The sequence below is a fragment of the Urocitellus parryii genome, chromosome 3 (assembly GCF_045843805.1).
Source record: "Urocitellus parryii isolate mUroPar1 chromosome 3, mUroPar1.hap1, whole genome shotgun sequence".
NCBI lineage: Eukaryota > Metazoa > Chordata > Mammalia > Rodentia > Sciuridae > Urocitellus > Urocitellus parryii.
In genome coordinates, this window is record NC_135533.1 from 72144966 (window position 1) to 72168238 (window position 23273).

The window sequence follows — 23273 nt, forward strand, 5'->3', positions numbered from 1 at the left end:
GCATATAGGAATGTTATTGAATATCAGAGTAGGAAGACATTCCTCTGGAGAAAACAAAAGAAAAAAGAAATGATGTATTTGCAATACTCCTGAAAGAAAAAATTAATATTCTTCACATAAAATAAAAATATGTACTTTAGTAGATAGGTACAAATAATATGATATAAAATTCCCAGAAGAAAGATGCTCAATTTCACTAATAATCAGAGAAATACAACTCTTCAAAGATGAAATACAGTTATTATGTATCCGACTGACAATGTTTTATTTTTTATTTATTTATTTATTTTTTTAGTTTTCATTTTTTTATTGATTGTTCAAAACATTACAGATCTCATGATATACCATCTTTCATACATTTGACTTAATTGGGTTTTGAACTCCCCAAATACAAATTGCAGACTCACTTCTGTTACATACTCACATTTTTACATAATGGCATATTAGTGACTGTTGTATTCTGCTACCTTTCCTATCCCCTACTATCCCCCCTCCCCTCCCCTCCCCTCCCATCTTCCCTCTCTACCTCCTCTGCTGTTGTTCAATTCTCTCCCTTTTTTCCCCTCCCCCTTGCCCCTCATAACCTCTTATAATTTTGTGTATCATTGAAGGTCTCCTACCATTTCCATGTGCTTTCCCTTCTCTCTCCCTTTCTCTCCCCCCATTCGTCTTAGTTTACTGTTAGTCTTTTCCTCATGCTCTTCCTTCCTTTTCTATTCCTAGTGGCTCTCTTTATATCAAAGAAGACATTTGACATTTGTTTTTTAGGGCTTGGCTAGCTTCACTTAGCATAATCTGCTCTAATGCCATCCATTTCCGTGCAAATTCTATGATTTTGTCATTTCTTAGTGCTGCATAATACTCCATTGTGTATAGCTGCCACAATTTTTTTATCCATTCATCTATTGAAGGGCATCTAGGTTGGTTCCACAGTCTAGCTATTGTGAATTGTGCTGCTATGATCATTGATGTGGCAATATCCCTATAGTGCGCTCTTTTAAGGTCCTCAGGGAATAGTCCGAGAAGGGCAATAGCTGGGTCAAATGGTGGTTCCATTCCCAGCTTTCCCAGGAATCTCCATACTGCTTTCCAAATTGGCCTCACTATTTTGCAGTCCCACCAGCAGTGTACAAGTGTACCCTTTTCCCCACATCCTCGCCAACACTTATTGTTGTTAGACTTCATAATGGCTGCCAATCTTACTGGAGTGAAATGGTATCTTAGGGTGGTTTTGATTTGCATTTCTCTGATTGCTAGAGATGGTGAGCATTTCCTCATGTACTTGTGGATTGATTGTATGTCCTCCTCTGAGAAGTGTCTGTTCAGGTCCTTGGCCCATTTGTTGATTGGATTATTTGCTATCTTATTGTTTAATTTTTTGAGTTCTTTGTACATTCTGGATATTAGGGCTCTATCTGAGGTGTGAGGGGTAAAAATTTGTTCCCAGGATGTAGGCTCTCTATTTACCTCTTTTACTGTTTCTCTTGCTGAGAAAAAACTTTTTAGTTTAAGTAGGTCCCATTTGTTTATTCTTGTTATTAACTCTTGGGCTACGGGCCTCCTATTAAGGAATTTGGAGCCCGACCCCACAATATGTAGGTCGTAGCCAACTTTTCCTTCTATCAGACGCAGTGTCTCTGTTTTGATATCTAGCTCCTTGATCCATTTTGAGTTAACTTTTGTGGCTGGCGAGAGAAAGGGATTCAATTTCATTTTGTTGCATATGGATTTCCAATTTTCCCAACACCATTTGTTGAAGATACTATCCTTCTTCGATTGCATGTTTTTAGCCCCTTTATCAAATATCAGATAGTTGTAACTTTGTGGATTAGTCTCTGTGTCCTCTATTCTGTACCATTGGTCCACCTGCCTGTTTTGGTACCAGTACCATGCTGTTTTTGTTACTATTGCTTTGTAGTACAGTTTGAGCTCTGGTATCGCTATACCTCCAGATACACACTTCCTGCTTAGAATTGCTTTTGCTGTTCTGGGTCTTTTGTTTTTCCATATGAATTTCATGATTGCTTTGTCTATTTCTACAAGAAATGCCTTTGGGATTCTGATTGGCATCACATTAAACCTGTAGAGAACTTTGGGTAATATCGCCATTTTGATGATGTTAGTTCTGCCTATCCATGAACAGGGTATATTTTTCCATCTTCTGAGATCTTCTTCTATCTCTCTTTTTAGGGTTCTGTAGTTTTCATTGTATAAATCTTTCACCTCTTTTGTTAGGTTGATTCCCAAGTATCTTATTTTCTTTGAGGATATTGTGAATGGAGTGGTTTTCCTTATTTCCTTTTCAGAGGTTTTGTTGCTGATATACAGGAATGCCTTTGATTTATGCGTGTTGATTTTATAACCTGCCACTTTGCTGAATTCATTTATTAACTCTAGCAGCTTCTTTGTAGATCCTTTTGGGTCTGTTAAGTATATTATCATGTCATCCGCAAATAGCGATAATTTAATTTCTTCTTTTCCTATTTTTATGCCTTTAATTTCTTTTGTCTGTCTAATTGCTCTGGCTAGTTCTTTGAGAACTAAATTGAATAGAAGTGGTGATAGAGGGCATCCCTGTCATGTTCCAGATTTTAGAGGGAATGCCTTCAGTTTTTCTCCATTTAGGATGATGCTAGCCTGAGGTTTAGCATATATAGCTTTTACAATGTTGAGGTAAGTTCCTGTTATCCCTAGTTTTTCTAGTGTTTTGAACATAAAGGGATGCTGTACTTTGTCAAATGCTTTTTCTGCATCTATCGAGATGATCATATGGTTCTTGTCTTTAAGCCTATTGATATGGTGAATAGCATTTATTGATTTCCGTATATTGAACCAGCCTTGCATCCTAGGGATGAATCCTACTTGATCATGGTGCACAAGTTTTCTGATATGTTTTTGTATTCGATTCGCCAGAATTTTATTGAGAATTTTTGCATCCAAGTTCATTAGAGATATTGGTCTGTAGTTTTCTTTCTTTGAAGTGTCTTTGTCTGGTTTTGGAATCAGAGTGATGTTGGCCTCATAGAATGAATTTGGAAGAGCTCCTTCTTTTTCTATTTCTTGAAATAGCTTGAAAAGTATTGGTATTAATTCTTCTTTGAAGGTTTTGTAGAACTCTGCTGTATACCCATTCGGTCCAGGGCTTTTCTTGGTTGGTAGTCTTTTGATGGCTTCTTCAATTTCATCCTTTGTTATTGGTCTGTTTAAATTGTGTGTGTCTTCCTGTCTCAATCTGGGCAAATCATATGCCTTAAAAAATTTATCGATATCTTCGCTGTCTTCTATTTTATTAGAATATAGGGTTTCAAAATACTTTCTAATTATCTTCTGTATTTCTGTAGTGTCTGTTGTGATATTGCCTTTTTCATCCCATATATTAGTAATTTGAGTTCTCTCTCTTCTTCTTTTTGTTAGCATGGCTAAGGGCTTTTCTATCTTATTTATTTTTTTGAAGAACCAACTTTTAGTTTTATCAATTTTTTCAATGGTTTTTTTTTGTTTCAATTTCGTTTATTTCTGCTCTAATTTTAATTATTTCTTGTCTTCTACTACATTTGCTGTTGTTTTGTTCTTCCTTTTCTAGGTTTTTGAGGTGTAGTGTGAGTTCATTTATTTGTTGGTTTTTTATTTTTTTGATGAAAGAACTCCAGGAAATGAATTTCCCTCTTAAAACTGCTTTCATTGTGTCCTATAGATTCCGGTATGTTGTGTCTGTATTATCATTTGACTCTAAGAATTTTTTTATCTCTTCCTTTATGTCTTCTGTAACCCATTGATCATTCAATAACATATTGTTCATTTTCCATGTGGTGTAGGATTTTTCCTTCCTTTTTTTATCATTGATTTCCAATTTCATTCCATTATGGTCAGATATTGTGCATGGTATTATCTCCACGCCTTTATATTTACTAAGAGTTGCCTTATGGCATAATATATGGTCTATCTTTGAGTAGGATCCATGTGCTGCTGAGAAGAACGTGTATCCACTTGATGATGGTTGGTATATTCTATATATGTCGGTTAGGTCTAGGTTATTGATTGTGCTGTTGAGTTCTATAGTTTCTTTATTCAGTTTTTGTCTAGAGGATCTGTCTAATGGCGAGAGCGGTGTGTTGAAGTCACTCGTAATTATTGTGTTATGGTCTATTTGACTCTTGAACTTGAGGAGCGTTTGTTTTATGTACGTTGCGTCTCCATTGTTTGGTGCATACAAATTGATAATTGTTATGTCTTGTTGGTGGATGGTTCCTTTTAACAGTATATAGTGTCCTTCTTTATACTTCTTAATTAACTTAGGTTTGAAGTTGATTTTATTCGATATGAGTATGGCCACTCCTGCTTGCTTCCGAGGGCCATGTGATTGGTATGATTTTTCCCAACCTTTTACCTTCAGCCTGTGTATGTCTTTTCCTATCATATGAGTCTCCTGAAGGCAGCATATTGTTGGATTTGTTTTTTTGATCCAGGTTACTAGCCTATGTCTCTTGATTGGTGAGTTTAGGCCATTAACATTTAAGGTTACAATTGAGATATGATTTGTACTTCCAGTCATGCTTCTTTATTTATTTATTTTAGTTTGGCTAGTTTTACTTTTTGGTTATTTTCCTCCTCCTTTACTGAGATACCTCTTGTTTTTAGTTTTGGGCAATATTTTTCAATTTCTCTTCTTGTAGTATTTTGCTCAGAATGCTTTGCAGTGCTGGTTTTCTTGCTGCGAATTCTTTTAGCTTTTGTTTATCGTGAAAGATTTTAATTTCGTTGTCAAATCTGAAGCTCAATTTTGCTGGATACAGTATTCTTGGTTGAAATCCATTATTTTTCAGCATTTGAAATACATTGTTCCAGGATCTTCTCGCTTTCAAAGTCTGTGCTGAGAAATCAGTCATTAACCTAATTGGTTTACCCCTGAATGTAATCTGCCTCTTTTCTCTAGTAGCTTTTCATATTCTCTCCTTGTCCTGTATGTTGGCTATCTTCATAATTATGTGTCTTGGAGTTGGTCTATTATGGTTTTGAATGTTTGGGGTCCTGTAGGCTTCCAGGATTTGGCAATCCATTCCATCTTTCATATCTGGGAAGTTTTCTACAATTATTTCATTTAATATGCTGTCCATTCCTTTGGTTTGAATCTCTGTGCCTTCTTCTATCCCGATGACTCTCAAATTTGTTTTTTTTATGACATCCCATATCTCTTGAATAGATTGCTCATGGGATTTAAGCATCTTTTCTGTGTTGACTATACTCTTTTCAAGTTGATATACCTTGTCTTCATTATCTGATGTTCTGACTTCTACTTGATCAAGTCTATTTGTAATATTCTCGTTTGAGTTTTTAATTTGGTTTATAGTTTCCTGCAATTCTAGGATTATTGTTTGATTTTTTTTTTAAGATCTCTATCTCCTGGTAGAGCTCGTTCTTTGCCATTTGAATTTGTTTGTTTAATTCATTTTCAAAATATATTTTTATTGCTTGGACTTGCTGTCTCATGTCTTCTCTAATATTCCTTTCCATTCGAGTTAGGTATGCCTTGAGTTCTTTCCCTATCCCTGCTTCTGATGTTTCTATGTCCTCTTGTAGAATTAAGTTGTCTTGCATTTTTTGTACTCCTTTTTTCCCTTGTTTTCTCATGTTGTCCCCATTGCTTTCCAGCTCTATTGGATTGTCGTGTTTCTGCTCTCTTCTATAGATTTGTTTTGGTTCTGTATTACTCTGATGTCTCTCCTTTGTGTTGTTAAACTATGCCTGCTAACGTGGATTCCGCTGTGAAGGAAGTTCCGACATCTGAGCTCCAGTGACGACACTACTTTGCTATGACCGGCCCCAGTTCCTTGCCGGGGTGTCCTGATGAGGGGGTGTGACTGGACTGTCTCTGTTTGGTTTCAGCTCCCGGTCGCGGCAGGCGGGCAGTATCACAGGCCGCGGGCTGATGACCGGTCGCCTGCGGGCGGTTTTCTCCTACCGCCCAGTTACGCGGGCAGTGGGTGAACTCTCACCGGCAGGCCTGCGGTTTCCAGCTGCCCAGTCGCGAGGGCCTTGCCTCTAGCCTCCTGGTGTCTCCTGCTAGTCTTGGTTTCTCCTGTTTTGTTGTTGCAATCTGTCGGAGAGTGGCGGTGGACACTTCAGCTTTCCAAGATGCTGGCTGCTGATTGCCTTGGTGGAGTGTCCGCTGTGGGGGATGGGACTGTACCACTTCCTTCCCCGTCTAAAATCCCGTACTCAGCCCGGGGGTCAGTGCGGGCTTGGCTGGCGGGATTCCACCAAGTTGCAGTCACTTATCTTCCTGCTTGCTAATTAATCGCTTCCCTGGGGCGCCACGCCTTCTGTAGCCGCGGGGCAGGCTGCGAGAATCAGTCTGCCTGGATCTCCAGGGTCCCACAGTTGGCAATTGGGATCCCAGGCACTCTATCCTTTTGATTTTTCCTGCTTGCCCCTCCCCCAGCGCTAGCTATACAGGTTTCGTTTTGGCTGCAAATGGGGAGGGGGTTTGCAGGTCAGGTGCCTCTAGTTCCCCCTAGTCTTTATGCAGGCTCACTCTGATACTCCCTCCCCCGGAAAGCCCAGGAGAGATTTTATGCGAGTTCCTGATGTATGGGGGATGCGCTGAGTGCCACACACCTGTTTTGTTGTTTGCGATCTGTCGGAGAGTGGCGGTGGATACTTCAGCTTTTCAAGATGCTGGCTGCTGATTGCCTTGGTGGAGTGTCCGCTGTGGGGGATGGGACTGTGCTGATTCCTTCCCTGTCTAAAATCCTGTACTCAGCCCGGGGGTCTGTGCAGGCTTGGCTTGGCTGGCGGGATTCCACCTGATCGCCGACTGACAATGTTTTAAAGGAAAGATTCTTAGAATTTAATGCTCAGAAATGGGAAAATGGTCACTCTTATATACTGACTCAGAGAATATAACTTGATAATATGTTAATATTTTAAGAAATGCATAAGTCACTTGGCCCAGTAATTCAACTTTTAGAAGTCTACTGTATAGAAATAGAATTATGCATTTAAAAGAACAGTATACATGGAAGGTTGTTGTGACATTTTATTCAAATTGATGCATTTGGAAAACACTATAAATATATTAATACAGAAGTGGTATATTAATACAATGGAATACAAAGCCATTATTTTTCATTTATTTAATATGTTTTCTCCATATTTCAACTGATGCATTGTAGTTGTACATAATGATAAGATTTGTAGATATATATTTATACATGCACACAATATAACAATATAATTTGGCCAAAACCAATCCCCAAAACTTCTCCCCTTTCTCCTCCCCTCTCACCCCTTGGTCCCTTTCCTCTATTGATCTCCCTTTGATTTTCATAAGATCTTTCCCTGTCTTTCTTTTTCTTTTCCTCTGTAGCTTCTGCATATGAGAGAAAACATACAAACCTTCACCTTCTGTGTTTGACTTATTTCATTTAATATAATGGTCTCTGTTCCATCCATTGTCCTGCAATGACATAATTTCATTTTTCTTTATGGCTGAATAAAACTCCATTATATATATATCACATTTTCTTTATGCATTCATCTGTTGGTGGACACCTAGCTGGTTCCATGGTTTGGTCATAGTGAATCATGCTGTTATAAACATGGGTATGCATGTATCCCTGTACTATGATGACTTTTAATTCTTCAGGATAAATACTGAGGAGTGGTGTAGCTGGGTTATATGGTGGTTCCATGGAGAGTCTTTTGAGGGATCTCCATACTGATTTCCATAGTTGTCTTCCTAATTTGCAATCTCTCCAAAATTGCAAATGTGTCCCTTTTTCTCTACATTCTCTTCAACATTTATGATTGTCTGTATTCTTGATGACTACCATTCTGACTTGTGTGAGATGAAATCTCAGTGTAGTTTTGATTTGCATTTTCCTAATTGCTAATGATGTTGAGCGTTTTTTCCTATTTGTTGGCCATTTGCATTTCTTCTTCTGAGATTTGTCTGCCCATTTGCCCATTTATTAATTGGGTTATTTGATTTTTTGGGTGTAATTTTTTTAGTTCTTTATATATTCCATATATTAATCCTCTGTCAAAAGAGTAGCAAGCAAATACTCCCTCTGTGGGTTCTTGCTTTACATTACTAATTATTTCCTTTGATATACAGAATCTTTTAAAGATGAGAAAATTTAGTTGCAAAGTGATTCGATAAAAGTTACACAGTTGGAATTGATAGAGCAGGGAACTGATGATAGTGCTCCTAACCCCATAGACACAGTGAGAGTTGATGAATGGAGGAAAAAAGAAAGATTGATAGTCAGATAATGTATGGCTATGTCTGTACCACCTCAAAAATTAAAAATTTTAAAATATGCATCAAATTTTAAAATATTATAGCCTTTATGGGACGGAATTTGAAGCCCATTTGATGAAGATGTGTTTTCACTTCCTAAATGATACAATGCTCATGAATATAGAGAGCAGGAATAACATGATCATGAATGAGTATAATTCATTTATAATTTCAAAATTTTAAAAAGTTAAATTATACTTTCACTCTAAAATGACATGAAATTGTTTATACCCAACAAATCAGAGTTTTTAAAAGAAAAAAATAGCTTTTTCTGGAAATTCTACATTGCTTTTAGCCTCATTAAACCAAAGAAAAGATATGTGTATTAACGATGATAAAATTGCAAATCAAAATATCATATTGTGATCTTAGTATTGTTTAAAATGGTATCAGAGAGGATCCATACATAGTATGATTAGGGAGTATTTTAATCTAGCTTATATTTAGTAATTTCAAAATTATCTTCTATAAACATGCGTAATTATTTTTATTTTTTTGTAAATGAACAAAATACCTTTATTTTATTTATTTTTATGTGGTGCCGAGGATCAAACCCGGTGCCTCACACCTGCTAGGCAAGTGCTCTACCACTGAACTACAACCCCAGCCCATGTAATTACTTTAATCAGAAAAATGCACAATAAGCAAGGTGTGGTGCCACATGCCTGTAATCCCAGCAGCCCAGGAGGCTGAGGCAGGAGGATCACAAGTTCAAAGTTTGCCTGAGAAAGTTAAGGAGACTCTATCTCAAAATGAAAAACAAAAGGGTTAAGCCCCTTGGGTTCAACCCCTGGTACCAAAACAACAACAACAACAACAAAACTATTAAAATAAAAAATAGTGGGAAAAATAAAAATAATTCTCCTTCATCTTTAAAAGCTATCTCAAGTGTCTCAGTGTCCCGGACTTCTTTGATGAAGTAAATTGCTCCCCATCTTTCTAAGTGGGCCTCAAGTGGAAATGTGACTATTAGGAATCCAGGGGAGAGTTGTTGAGCAGTTATTTTTAATCCTTGGCATTTTAGGAAAGGTAATGAGAAGACACAAAGGTGATGTTGTTCCTTTTGCCAGCTTCAAAATACAGTGTTTTCTGAAATATGTGAAATAAAATATACTAAAAAATCCTTCAGTTAATTGGAATAGTTCAGAGAAGTCTGTGATTTCAGGGAAGCCTCAAAATACCAAGATAAGGGGAAGCTAAGAGTAAAAGCAACACCAGTCAAATTGCTCAATTGAAACATGTGCCAGGGGATGTGGACTCAAATAAGGACTGACTAATAGAAATGATTCCTGAGTAGCAGAAGGAAACCATCAAGCCTCAACTTTAAAAAAAAATAAAAACCTTCCCTTTGATTTAGGTTAATTAACTAACCTTATTTTTGTAAGTATCTTCACAAAAAAAAATGATAATTTGGGAGGCTGGGGTTGTAGCTCAGTGGTAGAAGGCTTGTTTAGCATGTGTGAGGCACGGGGTTTGATTCTCTGCACTGCATATAAACAAACAACAAGTAAAGGTTCATTGACAACTAAAAAAAATTTAAAAAATGATAATTTGGTCATGTGTGACTTCTATAGGTCCATGTCACGCAGTTCTAACATTCACATGTTGCTGACATATTCCTTGAAAATTGGAGTTGTTTCTCTTTAGCTGGTAAAGCAGGGCTATAAACAAACAAAACTGAATAAAAGGTTAATTGTAATTATTAGTAAATAGATGTTAGAAATGTCAGACAAAGGGAAAAAATGCTACACTCCCAAGGTAATTTAGTCTAAATTTTATATATATTAGAGAGAGAGAATTTTTTTAATATTTTTTTTTCAGTTTTTGGTGGACACAACATCTTTATTTTATTTTATGTGGTGCTGAAGATCGAACCTAGCGCCCCGCCCATGCCAGATGAGCACGTTACCGCTTGAGCCACATCCCCAGCCCTAAATTTTATATTTTTAAACTCTGATCTCCATTTACAACTTGAGCTTAAGCTAAAGTTATAATTTTAGATTATCAATCTCCCAAGACCATGCTTTTCAATCTTTATTGTGGTTAAAAGCACTTTCCAACATCTAAACTTCTAGAGAAATGATGATGTCTTCTCAGAGTAATCTTACAGAGGTTTTCAATTGCCTGTGTAGTAACAATAATACAGGATAACATTAAAAGGGAAATGCCAGATCAACAAATACACACACACACACACACACACACACACACACACACATATATATATATATATATGCAAATTTATATGCATACATATATATGTATATATACACACACATACATATTTATCACAACAGCAAACATTAAAGAGTAATAAAACTTTCACTTTACTACTGAACCATGAACTATGCCTTTCTACTCATAGTCTTATGTATAATGTTAAAATAATTCATTTATAAAGGGGAATGTTCAAGGTCCTGATTGAAACTTTGAAAAAAAAAATAGGTGAATCAAAAAAAGAATTCTGGTCTTCCCTGGGCTGATTGGATGAAAATATACTTTCCCTAGAGTGCAATTTTGTTCTAATCACCAAGCTTTCATAGGAACTGCGGCTCAGGGCTCTTGCTGATGATTAACCATGTTTATTGATTGTGTGCCCAGGGCACTGACATACGTAATCTCTTTTATCCTCACAATGCTCAAGTCTTCTGATTCCAGGTTTTGTGCTTATGCTCACAAATCATTTTGTAAATTAAACATAAATTATTGCAATTTAGCAGGATAACCAGTAAAATAAATGTATTTTCAATTATATTTTGTATTACTTATAATCAAAGAAAGTAAATAGCACATTGGAAGGATTTCCCTTGCATGGAAAAAAAGAAAGGTATACTTCTTGTCTTTCATAAATGTTCATTTGCAATAATTCTGGGGTTATGATGCATTGGTAGAAATAAAATAAGATGGTTCTTAATTCTGAGATTATATGACTTGAGGAATGAAGATCACTTGAAGCCAATTGTTGTTTTTACCAACTCATTCTAATGAATTGCACAAATAATCAATCATATTATTTGTCATTGTTTTTTTTCAAGGATTAAACTACAAAATATTTTTCTTGAACATTAATAGTCTACAACACAGATCTTGAATTCAGCCACAGGTCCCATGCCTCAATCCTCCTGACTTTTGGGAAAAGACTTGTTCATATTGGCTATTTCTTCCTGGACTAAGAGGATTGGTAAATTGCTCAAAGAAAAAATGTAACTTAATCCCAAACTGACAATCTGATCATACATATTCAATATGTATTACTGTAGTAAGTTGTGGGCTCACTCTGTCCAGCCCAAGGAAGCCCACTGCACAGCTGAGGAGGGTGTAGTGATGGAGTCGAAAAGAGACCTCTGGAGACCAGTTTCAGAGAACCCTATCTGCCTAATTAATGCATAGGCAAGCTTTATGAATAGTTGGTTACTGGGCAGAGTCATCTGAGGGTTGTAATAACCCAGTGAGCTAGCAACACACTTATGAGTGGAGACCAATGGGCTAAAAGGTCACTGGTAGAAAAACAGAAGGAAAAGGAACATGCTGTGCACCTGAGGGTGGCCAGATTACCGTGGTGATGGGGCTGAGCGTGGCTAGTATGCTAGACCACAATATCCGGATTTAGTGTGCTGAACCCTGAGAGCCCCTCACATAGACAACGTAGGCTGCTTTCCAACTCCCAGGCCCCACAATAAGTCTCTAAGTGAATGAGCTCACAACCTCATGAGAGAAAAATATGATTTCCTAGAATGCACCAAAGCCAAGCGCTGCTGTATCCCTGCGACCTATACCTGTGTCCAGCCACTGCTGTCTGCCCAAGAGAAAAGCTGAAGGAGATGCTAAAGGAGATAAAGCCAAGGTGAAGGATGAATCACAGAGAAGATCTGCAAGGTTGTCTGCTAAACCTGCTCCTCCAGAGCTAGAGCTCAAGCCTTAAAAGATCTATTTTTTTTCCATCAATTTTATAAAAATGCAGAATTTTTCTTAAGCTATGTTGTTAGCACAGAACATGCACAGAACACTTCATTGTTGTTTTTGGAGAAAGGAACATATATCAGTAGTAGAATGTATCCAAAGCTAGATTGTTATGGGGGGAGAACACCTTTCCCTGCTAGTTTTGAGAGACTTCCCTAACTAGTTTTGAAGACTTCCTCTTGGCTCCCAAAAGGAGGGATTCCCTGATATTGGCACACATAGCCACCTTGGCACAAACACCTTGTGGTATGGAAAAACTCAAATTCATCTTTATGTTCTCCTCTCTGTCTCTGCCATTGACAGAGATTTAACTCCTCAAATTCAGACCTGTTGGGACCTGACTCCAACAATTGGTTTTACCAATGTGTCGGGCAATCTGGACATTCTAGTGACATCATTTGAAAAAGTGTCCCTCAGAAGAGCAAAAGTTCCTTTTCTAGACTGTGGATCTTCAGATTAATAATTTTGCCATTTTCGTTTCATTTCCTGAAAGTCAGGGTCAGCTTGTGAAAAGTTGTTAAACAACAGGCTAAATGTGAAATGTCAACCTTCACTCTGAACTTTCCCTATTCAGAGTATCAAATTAAGACTTCATTGGTTTTTAGAGTGGCTTTCTGATTCTGATAGTCCATTTAAGAAGGGAGTTTGAAAGTTGTTGTATACTATTAATGAGTGTTTGCTCATGTCCAGCCTAAAATACCACGATTATTTATAAAAAGTATCTTTAATAAAGTTGGATACAGTTTGACTTGAAGAAAAAAAAAGTGTTGGAAGTGCAGAGGATGATGAAATTTACTTGCTCAAAGGAGATCATGATGATTAGGTTGTAAAGAATAAGGAAAGTTTCAATAGATATGAAAGAATAGCAATAACATGAAGTGGAGAGAAGAATAAAGGCATGGAAAGAAAATTGGCATCTGGTTTGGAGAAATTTTTTGGTACCAAGAATTTAATCCAGGGGCACTCTACCACTGAGCCACATCCCCAGCCCTTTTAATTTTTTATTTTGAGACAAGGTCTTGCTAAATTGCTTAGAGCCTTGCTAAGTTGCTGAGGATAGCCTCAAAATTGCAATTCTCTTCCCTCCGACTCTTGAATTGCTAGGATTGTAGGCATACGCCACTATGTCAGGCTGGAGGAATTTTTTTTTGGAGGGGTGGGTAGTGGGTAGGAAATCTATCCAAACTAGATTCTGGAAACATTATTCTTATAGCATTAGATTAAGGGAAGTTAATTTAATCATTCTCAGTTCAGTTTATTGCTCCATACAATGTGTTAGGTACTGTTCCAAGTTTTATATATTCATCCATTGAATCCTCTTGACAACCCTACAAAATAATTCCTACCAACATTCATGTTCTACAGATGAGAAAACTGAGGTACAATGTTAAGTAATTTGCCTAAACTCAATCAGCTGAAGAATGAAAGATCAAAGATTTAATATAGATCAAAGCCATGCTGTAAACTAAACTCCACTTTTACTGCATGTTTGTTGAAGATGGGAATCTAGGGTAGAAGTAAAAGAGTGGGCAACCAGGAACGGACCTCAGAAATTGCAATCCTCAGGAGATTTTGGAGAGCCCTGTGGATCAAATGTGAAGATAAAGTCAGAGTGATGGGTCAAGATTAAATGATGCTACTAATGAAGTTTTTTAAAAAAAGAGAAGTGGTTTGGAGGAAATGATGAACTTGACTTTGGCAAGATGGATTTGGTAGTTACATCTAGCAGGAGGTTGGAAGTTTGAGTCTGGAGTTCAGGTAGCCAGGACAGGACCAGGGTCAGGAGAGTAAGGCACTTGCCTTGGGTACAGAATGTAAGGGATGGCAAAACAAAAAACAGTGATCTAGATGAATAGTACGTCAATGCTATGTTTATAAAAAAAATGCTAAGTCAAGTCAGGATCAATGTATTTTCTTTTCCTCAGACTCTAATATGGTCCTGGAAACAATACTACCTTGAATTGAAATGCCATTTTTATCATTGCTTTTTACATTAAAATTGATTTTTAAAAATAATGCTTTGAAATGGTATTTATTGATTGCCGAGGAGTATTTTGGTATGCGTGCCTTCTTAAATTTTGCCTCCCAAGCACGTGTCTCACTGGCCCTGCCCTAGTCCTAGCCCTAGCGAGAAAGAATTTTACTTTCACCTATGCCAAAGTTCCTTCTCATTTTTTTTAGAAAAAAAATTTTCACTAAAATGAAGCTGAATTTAAATGATAAATCTGATTTTTAAATTATCTTCAATCCAGAGCATCAGTTCTTATATTTTTTTCCCCTAAAGAGGAAGAGAACAAACGATTTCACTCCACAGATAAGGAAACCAAGACAGAACAGCTCAGTGACACAGATAAAACAAAATTTCTTAGTGCTGCATGGGACACACTAGAACAGAAGCTTCTCTATCTACTAGTTGGAAGAAAATGAAAGTATTAAGTTCACTTAAGTGAAGAAAGCTTGGCCAAACAACATGGGTTGAGAGAGTAAAGGTTTTTGTTTGTTTTGGGTACCAGGGATGGAACCCAGGGGCACTTTACCACTAAGCCACAACCACAGACCTCTTTAAAATTTTGTAAATTTGAGACAGGATCTTGTTAAGTTTCTTAGGGCCTTGCTAAGTTGCTGAGGCTGGCCTAGAACTTGTGATCCTCCTGCCTCAGCTTCCTGAGCCTCTGGAATTACAGGCATAAGCTACCATGCCCAGCTGAGAATAAGTTTTTGTAAAGAGCAAACACCTTGGAATTTGAGAGTGGGTTTGAATTTGTCTTTGGTTATTCAGCTGGGTAACCTGTGACAATTTGAAAGCCTCAGTTTCCTCATCTGTATAAAGAAGCTTATTATACCCACCACTCATAGTTTTGGTTAGAAGAAAAAAAATGTAGCTAATAAAGCTTATCAACCTATTAACAGACAATGTGTAAAAAATAGGAAAATTCCCTGAGTTTGTTTTGTTTTTGTTCTTTAAAGAAGCTAAATGTATACAGAGAAAAGAAAAACCAAAAGGGAGCATATGAGATAATTACTATCAGCCAAAGGAAGAGAAAAAGTCACATATAATTGTTTGTCTAGAAATAGTGAGCTGACAAGACAGTTCATATCTGTAATCCCAGTGACTTGGCAGGAGGATCACAAATTCTAGGTCAGCCTCCCACAATTTAGTGAGACCCTGTCTCAAAAGAAAAATGGCTGGGGGTATGGCTCAGTGGTAGAGAGCCCCTGGGTTCAATCCTTAGTATGAAGAAGAAGAAGAAGAAGGAGAAGGAGAAGGAGAAGGAAAGACTGGAGAAGGGATCTAGAGAAGCAATGGAAAGGTCATAACCACTTAAGAAGAGCTCCTAATTACTAAAGATTTTCTATATAACAGACACAAATGCTTTATTTGTGTCAACTCATTAAACCCAAATTATAATTTTATAAGTTGGATACAATTATAGTTCCATTTTGTAGCAGAGGAACTCAAGGCTTGCCATTGTTTAGTGATATGCAGAAAGCCTAGGAACCAAGGATGGATGCAGGAATTGAATCCAGGTAACTTGTGCCATAGCCTATCACTGCTGAAGATTAGCAAATGATGGTTATTGGTTTCGTAGTGATTATCACCATCATCAAAAGAATTTAATTCCAACCTCTTTAGCAATTACATTTCTAAGCATTTATTTCAGTTATAAAAATGCACATTGAAACATTGTATTAGCAAAATAAAGACACAATTTAAATGCTTATGAACTTACACTAAATAAATTATGGTACATTTGTTAGATGGACTATCATGTGGTCAGTAAAAATAGTTGTAAAAGTACTGTGTAACACACACACATATCCAAAACAGTGTTTATACTACCATTTCTGATTAAAATTAAAAAAACTATATTATACATATTGTTTTTGATGAAAAATATCTGAAAAATATGTGAGAAACTGGTAGCATAGTTGCCGTTGAGAAAAGTAAATGGGTGGCAGGATAAAACGCAGAAAAGTTTTTATTACACACATTTTGTACTACTGATTTTTAAAAACATAGTCATGTAATACATGTTAGGTGAAGGACAGGGTGAACTAAGTTACCTGCAGGGCAGGCTGAACAAATGTTAGCTGCAGGATAACCCACGCACTCAAACCCCCCTCTGTCTGGTCCTTTATCACCTGTTTGTGTCAAGTCTGAACACTCAACCCCACTCAAGGCTGAACACTCAACCCCCACCAGTCTGGTGCAACAGAAACCCACATCTGACCCCTGCCCCATCTGCCTGAAGGCAGAAGATGACATCCTTAGCAACTACTGTATGATCCAGTCACTTTACGCCAACAAGGCAGCTTGTAGACCCAGAGACCCCATTAGATTTGGGCTATAAAAACTCCCTCCTGCTGGGCCCCTCTCTCTTGCTCTTGTTCTCTCTGTCTCCTTCTCTTGCTTTCGCTCTCTCTTGCTCTCTCTTTCTTCTCTTGCTTTCACTCTCACTCTCTCCTCTCCTCTCTCTCTCTCTTTTTCTCCTCTTTTGCATTGCTGCAATAAAGATCTCTTGGTCACTCCAAGTGTTGTGGTCACTTTCCTTTTAATATATATTTTAAAACATAAATTGCTGATTGTTGTATGTATATAGGTGACTCTATGACCATTGTGATTCTGAAATCTGTACAATTAGAAAAAATGAGAAATTATACCCCAATGATTCAAATGCATGAATTGCCAAGATCATTGTAATGTCATGTGTAGCCAATAAAAAAATTAAATTAAAAAAACATAAATTGCTTAAGGAATAAATATAATTGTTAAGATTATTAGGGACCTCCCAGGGACAATTTGGGAAATAGCCAAAGAAAATTTACATGCATAAAAATCAGCTTTCTGATCACTTAATGCACTTGGTGATTTGCTTTACAAGTAATAGTAGAAACCTTTGCCATACCATTGTTCTGTTAAATGAATGCAAAACAGAGTAATTTTCCATCTGTACTCCACAGTGCTTTGTCATGCTTTAAAAGCAAAAAAAAAAAAAAAATAAATAAATAAATAAATAAATAAATAAAATGTAAGTAAAACAAGGAGAAAATTAGTACCTTGAAGCCAGGTAATAGGTAATTCAAAAGGCAGGCCAAGCATAAAATTATAGTCACAAACAGCCCTGCCTGGGAACATCCCAGGAGGATGGCTGCTGTTTTTTACCAGTAACTTTCTTGGCCAAGGGTGCCAGGTGGAAAGAGAACTTAACCACAGTTCCTAAACTCCAGGGGATTTGCAGAGCTCTGTCCCCTGAGTACACAGCCAGTTCTTCAGGTTTTACCCTTTCCAAGAAACCTGACATGCTGTTTTGTATGGTGTTTTCAAACTGGGAAGATCAAGACAGAGAGAAACCTGGGCCATCAGAAACGGAGAGACCAGTCAATGAAATGATGGAATGGATGCTTAGGAATTTTAACACATCAATGCATTAAGAATTGGGTAGGTGGGAATGCCAAAGTGGCCCAATACTCCCTAAAGGCAGGTGCTGCTACCGGCAGAGAAAGCCTTGTTATAAGAGTGAATACTGCTACTCCTAGGGAAACGCTGACTTGACGTTGTAAGAGCTAGTGCGCTCTTTATAATCTCACCACTTCTGCGGCTAAGGGCGATTCTGGGACGCTGAACTAACAGGAGAGAAGGAGAAAAGACTGCAGAACCCTGGTAATGGGGGTGCACGGTGTCAAGCAGCTTTAATCGTTTGTCTCTCCCATTGGCTGTCAGAGAAAATTTAGGTTTTTGAAGGAGGCGTTCTAGGAGTTTGCATAAATTTCTTCCGGATCTCAAGATTTCTGAAACTCCGATTCTTCTTGTCGCCTGGTGAAGGGCGTGGGATTGGCAGCCTGCGCTGCGCTGTCTCTGGGAAGCCACCAACATCTCCCGAGCAGCGAGCAAGGGTACTGAGCCCCGCCCGAGTCCGAGCCCCGCCTCCCTCGAGGGCGCGCCCTATAAAGCCTCAGGGAACAGGGTCCCTACCACAGGTCTCCGTTCGATCCTACTCCAGGTTAGGCCAGGTCCTGTACCTCTGGGAGCATCGCTTGCGAGAACCATGGCCCAAGAGTTGTACCATCAGGAATTTGCCCGGGCGGGCAAGCAGGAGGGTCTGCAGGTCTGGAGAATCGAGAAGCTGGAGCTGGTGCCGGTGCCCCAGAGCGCTTACGGAGACTTCTACGTCGGGGATGCCTACCTGGTGCTGCACACCTCCAAGGCGAGCCGAGGTTTCGCCTACCGCCTGCACTTCTGGCTTGGTAAGGGGCGTTCGCAGCGGGACCCCAACGCGCCCAGGTCGGGGAGGGGAGGGGCAGATGCAGAAGTCTGCGGTTTGCAGGCTAGGAGGCAAAGGGGACCGCAAATTGGGAACGCCTGGAGACTTGGAGTGCTAGCCGCGCCCTCGCGGGACCTCCCTTTTTTTAAACTGGTCACCCTCTCCTGGCTGAAGTCAACTCCTGATCGACTGCAAATCGGGGTGCAGACGAAGTCAGGAGTAGATTTACCCCGCTGGCTTTGACCTTTGTCAAGCCAGTTCCCGGGCTTTTCACCTTCCAATCTCTAAACCCCACAACACCCCAGAGGCGCTGCCTCTGTACACTCAGGCTGGCCAAGTCCCGCTCACCTTCAACAAGTCCAGTCCTGGTTTCCCTGTCAGGGTGGAGATGAAGTCAAGCAAGTTTGTGGGTATCAGCAGCAGCTGGCAAGACTTTTTTTTTTTTTTAAGTGAATTATTTTTGTATGTTGCCTTTGGGCATCAGCTTTCCATTTGTTTACTATTTGAAGGGATTAGTCTTTTGGGGCCACTTTAAATCAAGATTCTCCCTGAACAACACTGCTTCATGTTTGGGGAAAAAATAGACTGATATTATCTATATAAATACATATAGCTTTATGAAAAATAACAGCTTCTAAATGGCTGTTTATTTAGATGGACTGCTTTGTTCTTATTAATTTATTATTGGTCTTTTATAACAAGGATGTAGTGTGGAACAGAATCGCTGCTTTAGCAATAGTAATTATTTTGGGCTACATTCATGCCAAACTTTCAGGACACTGGGCCTTGTGTGTTCTACTTTTTCTACCTTCTACTTTGACTTGTAAACATCCAGCCTCTCTCCCTGTGAGGTCTTGTGCCAGTGGGCACACCCTGTCTAACAACATGCTAATTATTTGAGATTTTTTGCCCTCTAAAAAACTACCTAGTCCCCCTTGAACTTGTGTTTCTTTAGTTTTAGGTTTACTCTTGAGCTTGAGAAAATGCACAAAACCACACATGTACATGTTTGTAAGTCTCTGAAAGCCAACATTTCTATTTCTAACATCTGAATGTCTTAAGAAACAAATATAAAACATTGAGAAGTGACTTTCTGAACATTTCCCTAGTGGAGCAGGCACTAGGGAAATGAGAACTCCACTGAGGAAGAATGCACTTTCAATTACTGCACTGGGCGTTGGAGTCTTGCTTGAGGTGGTTGAGGAGGCTGAGTCTGAGTTCCAAATACATTTGGTTCCCCATTGTGATGTTGCTATTCCTGTTATAATGTTATACTGCATAGTGGTCTATCTATATTTTACACCAGAAAATGCAGAAACTTTGGTATATAATCTTTATTCATGAATGAATGATGTCCTCACCGTGGTCTTTGCATCCAGAACTTGGCTCTGGGATCTGGAATGATTCTGTGTCTGAAATGCCACATTTACATCTGGGTGAATTAAAATGCAAAAGAACTCCACATCTTGCTGTGCATGGCAGTTAAGTTTGGCTTTGTCAGAAGTTGGCAGGTGGGTTTTGAATATTCCCTTCCTTAACCACTTCCATTTTGTAGGATTTGACTCTCAGTCATGCATTTAGTTTCATAATAGAAGCCCTCTGTGATGGCACATGCCTGTAATACCGGCTACTCAGTAGGCTGAGGCAGGAGGATCCCAAATTCAAGCCTGGGGAATTTAGTGAGACCCTGTCTCTAAAATAAAATTTAAAAAAAGGGCTGAGGAAGTAGCTTTGTGGCAGAGTTCTTGCTGTGCACATGTGTGCCATTTCTCCCTTTCCCTCTCTCTTTTTGCCAAGAGAAAATTGTGGGGAGGTAGAAAAGCTTAGAGTAAAGTATGCAACAAGACCGTCAGAGGGAATTTTCCAGCACCTTTTCCCCTAATACTAAGCAAACTGCACCCACCTAACAGTCTAAGACCTAAATTAAGATAAATTCAGGTAAATTCATGAGGATTGATCAGAGAGACAAACCAAGAGAAAGCTCCAGGTGGGTGAGCTGAAAGTTCAGAGAAAGAAAAGGTGTGATTAAAGGAAATTGGGAAATCAATTGGAAGGAAAAGGAATGAAGACAAATGAGGATGGAAAAGGCACACAGGTTAGCGATGAGAAACAGGTCAAGTAGGAGGAAGAAAAGGGAAAGCAAGAAGTGAGACCTAACATGACGGAGGACAGAGGGAGGGGCATCCCTCCAGGTGTCTCTCAGTGTTTCCATAACACCATGGCATCTCAGATATTTCACGTACCACCTTGTATTACCATTATATGCTTAAAGGAAAGTAAGAAATTGTTGCATGCAACTTACAAATTTTTGTATTAGTCTTTCTTAAACATTTCAACTTTGGACCTAGCAGGTGCATCCACCTTTTGTGTCTAGTCCCTTGTGACAACAAGTCAATGAGCAAGGCTTGGTGGTAAAGCTGCCCCCTGTCACATCCTCAACCTGTGGTACTCATACTTACCCTCACCTTTTCTCCTTAGATCAGATTAGTCAGATTATGTTATGTGCATATACAATTATGGCATAATGAATCCCACTATTATGTATAATTATAATGTACCAACAAAAGTTTTTGAAATAACTTGTTCCTTTTTATTGGTATAGATATATTACAACTTGTTTAACCAATTACCTATTGAAAGTCCGGTTTTAAACTTCACTTAAATATATTTCAAAGTAACATACACTTGTCTTATAACTAGTCTGTGCTAGGCCTTGTGCAAAGCAATGGGAATGAAAAGGATTGGATCAAAATATGCAATACATAGAACTTATACAATAAAAAAGGGGCGGTAAAAGAAAAGTGGTATAGCACTCTGGAAAAGAGTTTGGCAGTTTCTCAACAAAACAAGCAACTACCACATGACCCAGCAGTTGCATTCATGAGCATTTATTCGGGGCGGGGGGGAATGAAAATTTATTTTCATGCAAAAACCTATACATGAATGCCCAGAGCAAAAAGAAAAAAAAAAGAATACCCATAGCAGCTTTATTTTATTTGAATAGCCAAAAACTGGAATCAGCCAGACCTTCAATAGGTAATTGGTTAAACAAGTTGTGATATATCTATACCAATAAAAAGGAATAAATTATTTCAAAAATTTTTGTTGGAACATTATAATTATACATAATAGTGGGATTAATTATGCCATAATTGTACATGCACTTAACATAATCTGATCAATCTGATTTCCCAGTACCTTCCCATTCTCCCTCCACCATCCACTTGCTTTAATCTACTGATCTCCCTTCTATTATTGTTATTTTAATTAGTGCATTATGATTACATATGGGTATATACGCAGAGGATTCATTGTGGTATATTCATTGGAATAGGTAGATATAGTATATCCTCAATACTTTCCCCTGTGCTCCTCTCCTCTCTCTGTCTCTGCTCTATTTGTCTCCCTTCTACTTTTGTGAGATTCTTCCCCACTTTTTGTATTTCTTTCTTTCTTTCTTTTTTTGTATCTCTCTCTCTCTCTCTCTCTCTCTCTCTCGATTCCTCATATGAAAGAAAACATTCAATCCTTGACTTTCTGAGGCTGGCTTATTTCACTTTGCATGATGTTTTCCATTTCTATTTATTTTCCTGCAAATGACATCATTTCATTCTTCTTTATGACTGAGTAAAGCTCCATGTGTGGTCTACATACCACATTTTCTTTATCCATTCATCTGTTGACAGATACCTAGGTTGGAGGAATAAACTACTGATATACACAGCAACTCTGATGAATCTCCAGGGAATTATGCTATTTTTAAAAAATGCAGAAAGGTTCTGTCTTATATGAGTCCCTGTAAAATCATTCTGAAATGAGAAAATTTTAGGTTTGCTGTTGCCAGAGGTTAGAGATAGAGTAGGGAGGGGGTGATGCAGCCAAGAGATGGATGGAGTAATTAAGGGGCAGCACAAGGTATCTTTTCATAACTGAACTCTATGGGATCCTGACTGTGAGGCAGCTATATGAATTTCATATGTGATAAAGTTATGTAGAGCTAAATGCACACAAACACATCAGTGAATGCAAGTAAAACTGGGAAAATAAAAAAATTGGTGGATTATATAAACATGAATTTCTTAGTTGTGATATTCTGTGCAGTACTGTACTCATACACTTAATACTTCAGTATACTATAGAAACTAAACCATTCTACAGTTTTACAAAATGTTACTATTAGGAGCAACCGCCTGTTTACCAATACCATACTGTATTCATTACTGCAGCTGATGGTAGACCTTAATCCTGGTAGAGTGATTCCTCATGAATAATTACTTCCTCCTGCCTTAGGCTTCTTTGTTGAGGTTATTTTAGTATGCCAGGGCCACTTCCTTTCCATATAAATGGAAATTTTTTAAAAAGCTTTTTTTTAAAAAAAAAGTGTTTTTTTTTTTTTTTTACCAGTTATTGAACCTTTATTTTATTTATTTATTTATATGTGGTGCTGAGAATTGAACCTAGTGCCTCACACACAATAGGCAAGTACTCTACCACTGAGCCACAACTCCAGCCTTCCAAAAAAACTTTTATAATGTTTATATATGTTATCATAAACATTACTGTGATTTTGGTAAAGATAGCATTAAGCCTGTAGATTAATTCTGGGAGAATGGACATCTTTATTACATTGAGTCTTCCAGTCTATGGCTTTACATTTGTTTAGGTCCTCATTGATTTTTTTTTTTTTTACCACCATTTAAAAATTTTTCACATACAGTTCCCCTACATTTTTGTCGAATAGGTTTGCA

General features: G+C 38.1%; 2 protein-coding genes across 2 annotated transcripts in view; both read left to right on the forward strand.

Annotated features, from left to right (window-relative positions):
• Nucleotides 1-6043, forward strand: part of C3H7orf78 (chromosome 3 C7orf78 homolog) — a 37900-nt gene extending 31857 nt beyond the window's left edge. The window contains 1 exon segment of the mRNA XM_077796434.1: nt 5884-6043. Coding sequence (XP_077652560.1) covers nt 5884-6043 — 160 coding nt within the window.
• A 12184-nt stretch (nt 6044-18227) lies between these two features.
• The window catches only part of Scin (scinderin), a 75582-nt gene continuing 70536 nt past the window's right edge, over nt 18228-23273 (forward strand). Inside the window, exon 1 of the mRNA XM_026408303.2 lies at nt 18228-18508. Coding sequence (XP_026264088.2) covers nt 18310-18508 — 199 coding nt within the window. The 5' untranslated portion in view covers nt 18228-18309. The remainder of the gene's footprint in view (nt 18509-23273) is intronic.